This window comes from Psammomys obesus, unplaced genomic scaffold (genome assembly GCF_907164565.1).
Source record: "Psammomys obesus unplaced genomic scaffold, mPsaObe1.curated_primary_1811, whole genome shotgun sequence".
In the NCBI taxonomy this organism is placed as follows: domain Eukaryota; kingdom Metazoa; phylum Chordata; class Mammalia; order Rodentia; family Muridae; genus Psammomys; species Psammomys obesus.
In genome coordinates, this window is record NW_026585689.1 from 13,624,698 (window position 1) to 13,636,889 (window position 12,192).

Genomic DNA, 12,192 nt, shown 5'->3' on the forward strand with positions numbered 1-12,192 from the left:
TGAAGAGATTTTATATATAGTACCATAAACATAATCCTTTTAAATTATAACAAACTATATTATATCAAACTTAATATAAGAAAAACTTCTCTGCAAAGGACATTGGTAGAGGGAATGAAGAGAGAAACTTTAAACCAGAAAACACACTATAAAATTGCATTGTTGACAAAGTATTTTATGCAGAAAAAATTTAAACACAATATAACAATCACAATTAACAAAGGTAGGCAAAACTGAAAATGCCTTATCAAAAGAGAAATACAGAGAACAACAACAAGACTTATGAAAGATGCATAGACTCATTAGTCACTAGGGAAATGCAAATTAAAATACAAACAAGACACCCCTGGAAGTTCACCAGAATAGTTAACCTTTTCATTTGTGTGTTTAAGTGACCATACCAACCATCACAAATAATACCAAGCACTGATCATACTTATTATATTTGCTTTACCACAAATGATCATAACCAGTAGTGGATACTCAAATGCGATATCCCATGCAGATAACTGGAGATCTTTTATGAAGGTAAATATATATTTGTCTTATCGTTCAGTCATCCCATGCCTAAGTATTTACCCAAGATACATGTAACTATATCTACCTGTAGAAACTTGTGCTTACATGCTTAAAGATGTTTCATAAGTGAACATTTAAACTGTAAATCTCTCAGATTCCCTCCAACCACTGCATGTGAAACAAAAAGCCCTCAACTAGAACCATGAATGTGTTTCAAGAGCATCCTGCTGAGAGAATGAAGCTAGACTCAGAAGGCTACATACTGTATAATTCTAGTACGCAACATTATGAAACTGATTTGACCTAAAGGGCAGTTCTGATTAACAAACTGCAGAGATAAAATACGAACAAAGAGTTAACATCAGAATACAACTGGATAATTTTTGCAGATAATATCTATTAATAGATGGTAAAACTAATAAGCAAAAACTTGAGACTTGAAAAGAATTGAGAATAGCCTATTTTCAAAGTCTAAATTACTTGCCTTCCAAAGACACGTCATTTCCAAAAGAGGCCAAGTCACTGTAGAGTGCACTAACGTAGAAGTTGACATTCTAAAGAATGACGTGCTCAGGCCATCATTCCATTCTCACACACGGCACTCAGAAGGTGCCCCCTTCCTGCAGTGCTCCTGCCAATGAAGGGAGAACTGCAGTACAATCACGAGCGAACTACCGATGCTAATGTGGAGGACATTCAGAAAACATACTAGCAGTATTCATGGACAGTATTGAGGTCAAAGTCAGAGGAGACTAGAGAACTCTCACAGACGAGAAGAGACTAAGTGAAGATGTGAGGATTAATGCTACCTGAGAGCCTGGAATTGATAATAGAGCAGAAGCAGGAGGCAGCCATGGAAAGGTTGATAACTGGAATGAGACTACATTAAGAACTGCAGCAATGACTCCCTCAGTTCTCTGCCAGCCTTCCCTCCCTCTCTTCTCTCTTTCTTAGAAGATCTTACTACGTTGCCCAGCCAGGCCTCAAAGGTGTGAATCTCCTTGTTCAGCTTCCCAAGAGCTGGGACAAACATGTGCCACCAAACAACTTGGGCTGTTTCTTGGTTTTGAGATTTTAATTTTACGGTTCTCAGGAGGAACTGGCTGAGAGTTGAATAGAAGTATATGTTTTCCTAATATTTTCTCTAAGTCCAGAATTATATCGAGACGAGAGTGGAGGAAATGTCACAGCAACATATTCCAACAATAACAAAATCAACAGCAGCTGCAACAGCAGCAAACAGCACTGAGATATGTTCAGCTCTGGGTTCGGTCCTGAACCTTTCCCCAGATCCATACAAAAAGTAAAGACTGTGTTAGGTTTCCATCATTCACTCCACAGACACTTTTGCAAATTAAAATTTCATACAGGAGGCTCTATAGTAATTTGGAGATTTTTGTAATTGAGGCTTTTACAAGTCTTTACCAGGCATACATAAGGGATCTAGGAACCTCATGAAGGCTTCTTTGTCATGTCAAAAGTGTCCTTTCATTAGGCTGGCTAGCTGGTTCTTATTTTCCTGAGTTCATGGCTGCAAATTCATGCGTATAACGGATTTTTCTACTTTGTTTTTGTTCTCCTCAAATTTAGAGGCATTTTTCCCTGTCTATAATACCAAATCTTATTTTAGAGATGAAAAAGATGCCATTTTTTTTTCTTTCTGGAAATGAAAATAATTTTACTTTTTAGATAGCTTTATTCTTTTTTTATAATTTTTATTATTTTTCCTTCTTTACAATTTATTCATCATATATCCTGATTGAAGCCCCTTCCCAAAACTTCCCTCAGTCCCACCTTCCCTCCCTATTCCTCCCATCCCCTTCTCTTAGTCCACTGAAAGGGGGCGTTCTCCACTAGTGTCATCTTCCCCTAGCTTGTTAAGCCTCATCAGGACTGCCTGGATCCTCTTCCTCCATGGCCTAGCAAGGGCACATCACCAGGAGCAAGTGATCAAAGAGCAGTCAACTGAGTTCATGATAGACTCAGCCCCTCATCCCCTCACTCGGAGATCCATCCACATGGAGATTGAGCTGCCAGTCTTCTACCCCTGAACAGGGGGTCTAGGCCCTCTTCATGCATGGTCCTCCCTTGGTGTATCAGTCTCTGCAGGACAACCCTGCTCTCAGATCCTTTAGTTTTGTTGATGTCCTTGTGGGGCTCCTGTCCTCTCCATTTCCCTCTATTCCCATCCCTCTCTTCTTCCATAAGACTCCATGTGCTCTGCCCAAAGTTTGGCAGTGAGTCTTGGCATCTTAAAAGAAATATTTTGTATGAGTACAATTTTATTTGTAGTCTCTTTTCTCTCTTAGCTCCTTCAGTATACAGTGTTTCTTTCACACTCAACAACTTGATATTAGATTTCTTTCTGAATACTTACTACTTATCACTGTCAGTTCCATCATTAGCAAGATTAGGGACAGAGGATCAGGAGAGGTAGATCTAAGGTTGTGATCTAAGTGAATGATCTTGAGGAAACCCAGATACTTAAACACTGAAAGTACAAGAATACATTTCCCTTGAATACAGAAATGATTTTTATTTCCTTGTAAAAAGTGAGTCTAATATGACAACAGGAAAACATAGTGGTTATTCCAATTTCCCAATTATCTCCAGCAGCGCTTGGACAGAGAGTGACAACAAGGCCACAAGCTGTGCCATCTTGTAAGAACGTGCTACAGTCACACTAATTTCATTTTGTTTAGGTGCATGTATATGTTATAATTCCAAAAGCAAATACTTTACAGTAAATGTTTTCCAAATCCCTTGAGTCACCTGAAATCATACAGGAATAATTCATCACCAGCTTCAGCAACAGCAGAGAAAATACTTAAAAGGCTAGTAGGAGAAGTCCAGAAAATTCATTCCCTCTCCTCTCCTATTGCTACCATTCTTATTCTCTTTTGTTCATGGGTCTCATATTTCCCACACCCCATTTTTCTTTCCTTTCTTGCTAACAGGGAAGCAGGCTGTGTCATCATCTGTAGTTTCCTCAGACTTCAGTGATGCCAACATTCTTTTCTGGTCAGTTTGCTTCCAAAATCTCAGAATCTATCACAAACACTCACCATCACCACTTCTTTACCAACCATCTTGGCAGAACAACTCACGCCATACACCATCAAAGTAGAAGTAGGCAGAAACTCCAGAGACCATCATCTTCTTACCACAGCTGTCTGCCTTGACTGAGATTGGATTGGTATTTTATTCCACCTTCTCCAGGATTTAGAAGGAGGAAGAGAATCACAGGGGAAATAAGAGCGAACAGAAAATGCTTTTGTCATTCAAAATGAATGCTTGATTTAAGGAAAATGAAACTACAGGAGTTTCTGACTCAGGAGGACAGGATTTGACTTTTCTTAGTCAATGCTCAATCTCAGTACTTGAGATTGTGAGTGCCTGGCAAAGCTTGACATTTAATACATGTTATTTGAATGAGTAAATGCCTTAATGAAGGTTAAACATTTTGAATTTAAGATACCAGTGGCCTTTCTATTTTCAAAGCTACCAGTTTTCAGTACTAGAATTCCTCAAATGCTTTGTTGTCTAGCTCTGCCAACAGTGAGCTGAATGAAATAGATTTTTCTGATTGTTGTTAACCGAAGGATGCTTCTTGGTCCTTAACTGTAGTTCACTCCCCAGCTTATTTTATTCTAGGGACCTCTCTCTTGCTCTGACCCTTCCTGTTAGAGTTTGCTCCTTTTCTGTCTTAGCTTCTCTTTTTCAGTCCATTTTTTTCTTTTTGTGTTTTAAATTGAATAAGCACGTTTCCCAAGAATTTCATACATGTGTGCATCTTAAAGCAGTTCTCTTCCAGTGAATATCACCTTCCCTGCAGCAGCTACTTAGCATCACCTGTTTGTTAAATGCTTTCTCATTTGCATCTGGGGTCCAGCAACTTTGTCAGGCTTCAAGGACTTCCTGGAAGTCTTCAGTTAAATGTGGATATACTTAAATGAGAAACTACTGTTTTCTCTCTAAATCTTTCTCTTTCCTGATTTTCCAGATTAGAAGCCATTTTGACTGTAATACCTTTCTTTCCCATCCACCAAGTCATCAGGTGGAAGATAAATTATCTCACTGAAATCTTGAAAATAGGCCATAAACCTATTCTTTTAAAAATATATACTAATTAATTTAGTTTATTTCCTAATGAATTTTTTCTTGTCTTACTACACCTGTTTCCTTGCTATTTTGTCGATTGTGTCTTTTCTTTCATGATGTAATTATTTTACACTCATTATTTTCTCCAGCTTTCTTGATGTTACACTCACATGCTAAATTCTTTCTGACCCAAGGCTTTAAACATCTTATTGTCTCTGCCTAAAATACTCTCCTACCATTCCTCTCATCATTTTGTACCCTTGTTGCATTTGATTCTCTCTTGCTTTCTAAATTAGATTTAGATTTTCTTTTGTCTCCTTCAGCGTTTAGTTCGGTATTTCTTATTACTCTGTTAACAATGGTAAGCAAAAAGAAGGGGCGGTTAATTTGCCTTCATTGAGTGAGTGGGTGGAACTTGTCCCATCACATCAGGAAATAAAGATCTGTCTGTGTATGTGCCAGCCCAGTTGATGATGTCATCAAATGACATTCTGAGGGCTGGTCACCCTCTCTCCTGCGCTTCTTGGCTTGAATGAACAATACTTTCCTTCACCTGGTGCCATCAGAAAGTGTTTCGGGGAAACAAAACCCACAGGCAAACTCTCTTGAACTTCTTTATATAAATGAGCACCAGAATCTCAAGGGACAGGGGAGGTATTCAAATAAATGTCTGTTGTTAGAAACAGGTTGAAAAGCAATTTATCATACAAAACATGTATTTTATATGCCTTCTCTAGTTTTGATGTTTCCTCTCACAGCCCATGTGCTAAACTTGGTCGAAGGGTAGCAATGTGAGGAGAAGGTGGTAGATCCTTTAGGAGGTGGGAGGTCTTTAAGTTAGTCTAGTGCAAACTTTACAAGGATCATGGGTCCTAATCCTTCTTATTCTACTTCTAGGATAGGAGATTTTTTTTTCCTGTCACCTCTTGCCTCATTATAGGTCCTAAATATTGTAGCTAATCAATCATGCTTTCAAAGCTGTTAGCCAGCATAAGCCTATTATTTTGTCAGTTAAATAATATCAAATATTTCATTGCAGTTACAGAAAGGTAACTAACATAAAGTCTAAACCTTGATGTTGCTTATAGATTATTTTCCCCATATTTTTCAATTTATGTATTATAAATTATAAAGTTTGTTGAAAATTAATTTCATTTCTTTCTTCATCCTGAACCTCACTACCTTTTAGAATTATCAGCATGAACCTCAGTTTATAACAATCTTGGAGGGATCAGCCATTACTGGGATAAGCTTTCCTCATGAACATCTCATATCTCTCTGTTAAAGAAACAGGGTTTATTAGGGTAACATTTGACCTCTATGTTTTTTTCTCTGACCTGCATTTTTCTTTCATTCAGAGAAAAACAAAATTTAAGCCCTATGGAGGTTTGGTAACCAACCCATAAATTTTTAGCTGCTGAATTATGTGTTGAGTATGTGTTGCACATTTGGCAAAGCAGTTATTCTAACAGTGGAAGCTTGGAGGGCTATCTTTATTTAACAAGAAAAACCCAGTCTAGGACTAGGGAACATGTTATTATGTATGTGGCACAAAGTTTTTGACTGGTTAGAATATATTCTTTTAGATACATTTTATGTGTAGTCATAAAAACTCCCGAGGTGTAACTTATAATATTCTTGAACATACAAATAGTTTGAGTACATCTAGAAGATTCTGTAATAGCTTTAGTATTGAGCCATTGAACCTTTAAAGAATGCCTTAGGATGACATAGAATTATCTTTGAGAGTTTGTTTGCTCCTGGGAATGACTTCTATTCCACTTTACTGAGTTTGTTATTTAGGTGATATAATTAGTGTTTGTAAATGTGCTTTTTTACTTTGCTGAAAGATATACACTGTTGTTTCTCTCCCAGTTACTATGGTGTATTTCTTCAGCACTAAGCTGCAACTCTTATCTTCTTATAGAAAAGGCGGCTTTTTGCCTCTTGGTGATGTAACTAATGTCGCTGATAACTATCAGTTACATATTGTGACTCCTTATGCTGCTAATAATTACCAGTCTGCCCCCCACTGATGGCTTCAGTTTGCTTCCTGGAAAAAGACTACGTGTTGGACCTATGACTGTAACTGACTCATCTCTCTTCCCATCAGCTGTATATTAACAAGCTCATAAAGTCACGATGTGTATCACATAAATAAGCTCAATTCATATCAGAAGTACTTTCTGTATGATGCAGTTTTTAATCATGTAGCTTTCAAGTTTAAAATGAAAGCATCTATATGTGCATGCATGAAGGTGCAGAAGTGGATTCAAAGAACTATGTGAAACATGTTTCTAAGAGAAAAGGCTATAAGACAAAAACCTTCCTCACATCAAGTAAGAACTTACGGAAAGATGGTCTGAAGGCTTTTAAATCTTTAACCTTATATTACTTTTAATGGAGATTCAACATATTTGTTTCCCAGACCCCAGGAAAATCTACAATCAGGCCCTTGCGCTGCATCATTATCTTCATCAGTATCTTTTATGCAGTAGGAGCATCTTTAGGGAACATTAATTGCTAGCTATCTCTTAGCTACTTAAGGGCAATCTTGGAACAATTACCATGTATTTATGGGAATGAGGTATTCATTTATTTATTGCTTTTCTCCTAACAATCCCATAGCACTTGACTCAAGCTGATAACAGTACAAAGAGGCTCACCGATGATTGCGGGAATTGCTTTTCTCTCATCCCCACCATGTACCCTGCAGCACCTCAATGCTTCCCTATGAAGCTTACTCTTGGCAGTTAAAACTATAATGCTGATTGTCATCAAGGGTGTTCTGAAGCTATCTTATCTCCAGTCAATTTCTTGTAATAGGTATGAGAATATCTATTCCTAACTTTTTTTCATAAGAGTCAGACTGTAATACTGGTATGTGAATCACAGAAATTTGTCTAAATAGAGGTCACCGATCTTGTTTTCAGACAAAATTGTTATAGCTATAATCTCTGTTTTGGTTGTTTGAGTATTTATATAAAATAAACTTTCAATCTGGCAGAAAATAATGCCACCAATAATCTTAGGAAATCTGTTTATCTGACATATATAGAATTAATTTCCCCATTTTTAGAGCCATAGATCTTTCCATTTTATAGATCCTAGTTTAGAGATACATAGACATATAGTCATATATAATATATGATAGTGTATGGCTAAAATAATAATATAGGTTTGGTAAGGTTTGATCTATTGAAGGAAGAAAATAAAGACCTCTTTCCAACCATCGAGTTGATTCTTGGTCTCTTATTTCTAGACAGTCTATGTGTAAAACCACGCAAAAGAACTTTAGCATCAAACTTGGTTTGTAACTCTGCTTCAAAATTAAAATTTGCCTGTCATCTAAGTATAAAAATAGAAACAAAGGAATTATTTTAAATGTTCAAGCTAATGACAGGAAGACAACAGTTTATGCTAAATGCAGTATACATTTATAGGTTTAATTTTTATATAAATCCTTTGTAGTCTCAAAAGAAGAGGACTGAGGTGCTCTAGTCAATCATATCTGGGTTATTTTAGTCTTGTTTTACAGGCATGAAAGTTCAGGATATAGATGTTAAGTAATTATCCAATGTGTACAAATCTTAACTGGCAAGAGCAGAATTCCAGTAATGATCCATTGATTTGGTTATTTATTGCTATTAAAGAAACAATTTGAAATTTAATGGCTTAGAGCAAAAAATTTACATGAATTTAGCAGGTAGTTTGGATACGATGCATTTAACAGAATCATAGTAGTGGTTCATCCCGAGGTCTCTAAGCTCCCCAAGCATGTTCTATTAGTCAGATTTACAGCGTCAGGTATGCATTTCCTTTCATGGAGTGGGCCTTAAAGCCAACCAGATAGCTGTTGGTTAGCCTCATAAGACTTATGCCACTAGTGCACATGATCATGTTTGTAACTCTCTAGCCATAGATCAGTAGAGCTCTTGGACCACATAAAAAAATGTCTTAGTGTAGTGGATGATGGTTCAAAGTGACAAAGTGTCAGTGGAGTGGGTCATCTATATCAGTCCTCCATCCCCAAAGGCCCAGGGACCATGACAGAAGGGAGAGTGTCTAGCCAGAGATCAGGGAGGACCAGAGTGAAATAGTGCCTTCTGGAATTAATACAACAGCTGAATTTATGAGCGAACTCACAGCAACTGTTTGTCTGTGTAAGACTTGCACAAGATTAAGCCAATCAACATTCTAGTCAAAAGGGCAAACTCACAAGTCTCTACCTCCATCTGAGGAGATATGGATAATTACAGGAAAGGAAGAGAGTCACTTTTCTTTATGAGTGTGGCCCCTGGTACTTTCAGAACACTCCATAAGGTGTTTCCACTGAGGAGTATATGGGCAGCACAAATTTGACCTGACGAAATATTAAAAAAAAAATAACACTAACTTGGAGTAGATCTCAAAGGAGCTAGAGGGAGAAGAGGGGACATAGACACAATCAAAATATGTTGTATCAAATTTTAAAAAATCAACACAAATACAAAATTATTAAAAAAAAAAAACCTCTCATCATTTCTTGGGTTGCTTAGATTTCGTTGATTTTGTTTCTTTGTCCACAAGTGGCCATAGCAGTAGGTATGTGACTAGGGTGGGACTTGCATAAGGTTGTAATGTTCACTCACGGAGTTAAAATGTGCACTCACAATGTAATGGTTCACTCACAAGCCTGTCATTCAGTGATGTCTAGCACCTTGGATGGAGCTGTTGAATAAAGTTACTTGATTCTCTGCTTTTAAAAATGGATAAAGAGCAGGCCAATCAGGTCATGTCAGAGACAGTCCCTGTTCCCGTTACTATGGAACCCACTTGGACACTGAACTGCCATGGGCTACATCTGTGCAGGGGTCTTAGGTTATCTTCATGCATGGTCCTTGGTTGGAGTATGAGTCTCAGGCCTGCTCTTTGATCACCTCCCCCCCTGAGGGGGAAGCAGCTTTACCAGGCCACAGAAGAAGACAATGCAGCCACTCCTGATGAGACCTGATAGACTAGGATCAGAAGGAAGGAGAGGAAGACCTTCTCTACCAGCGGACTGGGGGAGGGGCATGCATGAAGAAGGGGGAGGGAGGGAGGGTTTGGGAGGGGAGAAGGGAGGGAGCTACAGGGGAGATACAAAGTGAATAAAGTGTAATTAATAAAAATTTAAAAATGCATAAACTCAGTGTTTGTGTGTGTGTATGTATATATGTGTGTATGTATGTGTGTAAGAGAGATGTGGATGTGGCCAAATGCATGTCACAATATGGGTACTGAGGTCAGAGGACAACTGTAGGAGTCAAGTCTCACCTGGCACCTGGTAGGATTTTGTGACCAAACTTAGACTATTTATAAAGCCCTCTTACCTCCCTGACCTTCTTTTTGCAATACTGCATGGATTGCCTTCATTCGACATGGAGGCTGGGTTATAATAAGAAGAATTCTAGCCTACAAGTAACAACACGCAAATATATAAAACTCCATGAGCCTTGCCCTTGCTAATGTCCCTCATTGGTCAAGGTTGGGTACGTGGGCAAGTTCAGTGTAATTGTGGGTGAGAACTACTTATGGGTGAACTTGAAAGAAACTATTACAGCCACTACAATAAAACGCCACTACAATGCCTCTCATCCTGAGCACTTTCCCCTCATTTCTAAACTATTGGGGCTGCAAATAATCTGCTCCCTTGAGCAATGCTTTGGGTGAAGAATGTACAGATTTGAGATGCAGAGTTGAACACATACATGTTTTATTAACACATACATGTTTTTATTAAGTTACCATATTTTCTTATTTCTACCTATAACGTGAGATTTCGACTTCCCTTGAATGGCTTTAAAGATGTTTATTTATTCATATATATCATGTATGTGTGTATGTGTTTACATGAGTTTATATTCATCACACATGTAGAAGAGCCTTTGGTAACATGAGGAAATCATCAAGTCCACTGGGACTGGAATTACATATTCCAGTTGTGACTTGTGACTTGACAGTGGGTTCTGGAAACCCAGCCCAGGTCCTCAGCCAGAGAAGGTAGGAACTACTCTTAACCACTGAGCCATCACTCTTGGCCCCATTCATATCTTCAGTGGTTGTAAACAAAATTTTGTTTCTGTAAATAAAAATCCCACATTCAAATACCTAAGTAATTTTCATGAAAATTTTAATTCCATTTTCTGTTGGGTTTTATGTGTAGTTCACTAGTGAAAAAAAAATCGAAAAATATTGTTACATTTTTGCTTTAATCGTTGTTCAAATATATGCAGCCAATTTCTTAAAGTATATGACTAATTTTAGATTTTAAAGTAATCTTCTTTCAAAAGAATGACCTTGATCCCATTATTTCTGCAACAGCAGGATTGTTACTTCAGCATTTATCTTTTTATTTTACTTTATATCAACTATAATAATTTATTCATAATACTATAATAGATCTGACTTCCCTATAGAAGTTTTTAAGGAAATGTTTTACTGTATGATAAAGCATTCTATGTTTTTCTATGAAATTTATTTCTAAACAGTAGTATTTTATTTTAATGAATCAAATATTGATGGTCAGTCTTCTATTAATATTGACATTTAGAAAAATATAACCCTTTACTCCAGAGTCATTATGCTAAGCCAAATGGGTAAAGTTTATAGGCAATGCCATTTCAAAGCTTTGTGGTAACCTATGCAAACTGATAATGTCACGGCTGAGGAGCAGACACTGAGGAATGATGTCAAAGGCCAGCATCTGAATGAAGCTGTTGTTTTAAGGACTTTGGTGCTGTTATGGTTTAGTAAAAACTAAGCAGTATGTGAGGAGCAGTGAGGGGAGCCAGGAACTTACTTTTGGTGACTACACCTTCCAGGCGAATGATGTTTGGGTGGTCAAACTGACCCATGATGCTAGCTTCTCTTAGAAAATCTCTTCTTTGTCTGTCCATGTGGCCACCTTTCAATGTTTTAATGGCAACTGGGATCTCCCTTTTCCCTGGTGTCTTCAAACGGCCACTGCATACTTCTCCAAATTCACCTTAAAAGATAAACAAACAAATAAAAAAATCATTTGCTTAAACCAAGCACTTTTATTTCAGCAAATCAAAAATTACTATGTTATCATGTTTAAAAAGAATCTAAAACACATCTTTATAATATATCATTGAAAATACTTTTTCTTTAGTCCGTGTAAAAAATATGCCTGATGTATTTATAACGAATAATAGACAGCATCTGCACGTGCTGGGCCCAGGGAGCTCCACTGGAAGACATCCCTGTTCTGCAACAAAATTCTGTACAGCAGAATGGGAGGTGCTGGCGTAATTCTATAGAAAAGCAATCATTTCCCAGCATTCGCTGTTCCTCATTTCAGCCCTAACGTGTGGGTCAAATGCCTGCTCTGTGCAGACAATCATCAGAGATGTATTATTTATTTGATGTCTGATGCCATACATATAAGCTATGATAATTAGAAAGAAACATTGTTTTAATTAATTTATGGACACTGAAAAAAAAAACTTGTGCTGCATACAGCTATAATAACTGATTAGGATACAGAATTATTCAGGATATATTGATGGAAATATAAGTGTAGAAAGATGA

At 37.4% G+C, this 12,192-nt stretch overlaps 1 protein-coding gene across 2 annotated transcripts in view; it reads right to left on the minus strand.

Annotated features, from left to right (window-relative positions):
* Window positions 1-12,192, minus strand: part of Epha6 (EPH receptor A6) — a 979,971-nt gene that overhangs the window by 239,001 nt on the left and 728,778 nt on the right. For both annotated transcript variants that reach the window (XM_055594395.1, XM_055594404.1), the window contains one exon: window positions 11,441-11,626. In XM_055594395.1, coding sequence (XP_055450370.1) covers window positions 11,441-11,626 — 186 coding nt within the window. The remainder of the gene's footprint in view (window positions 1-11,440; window positions 11,627-12,192) is intronic.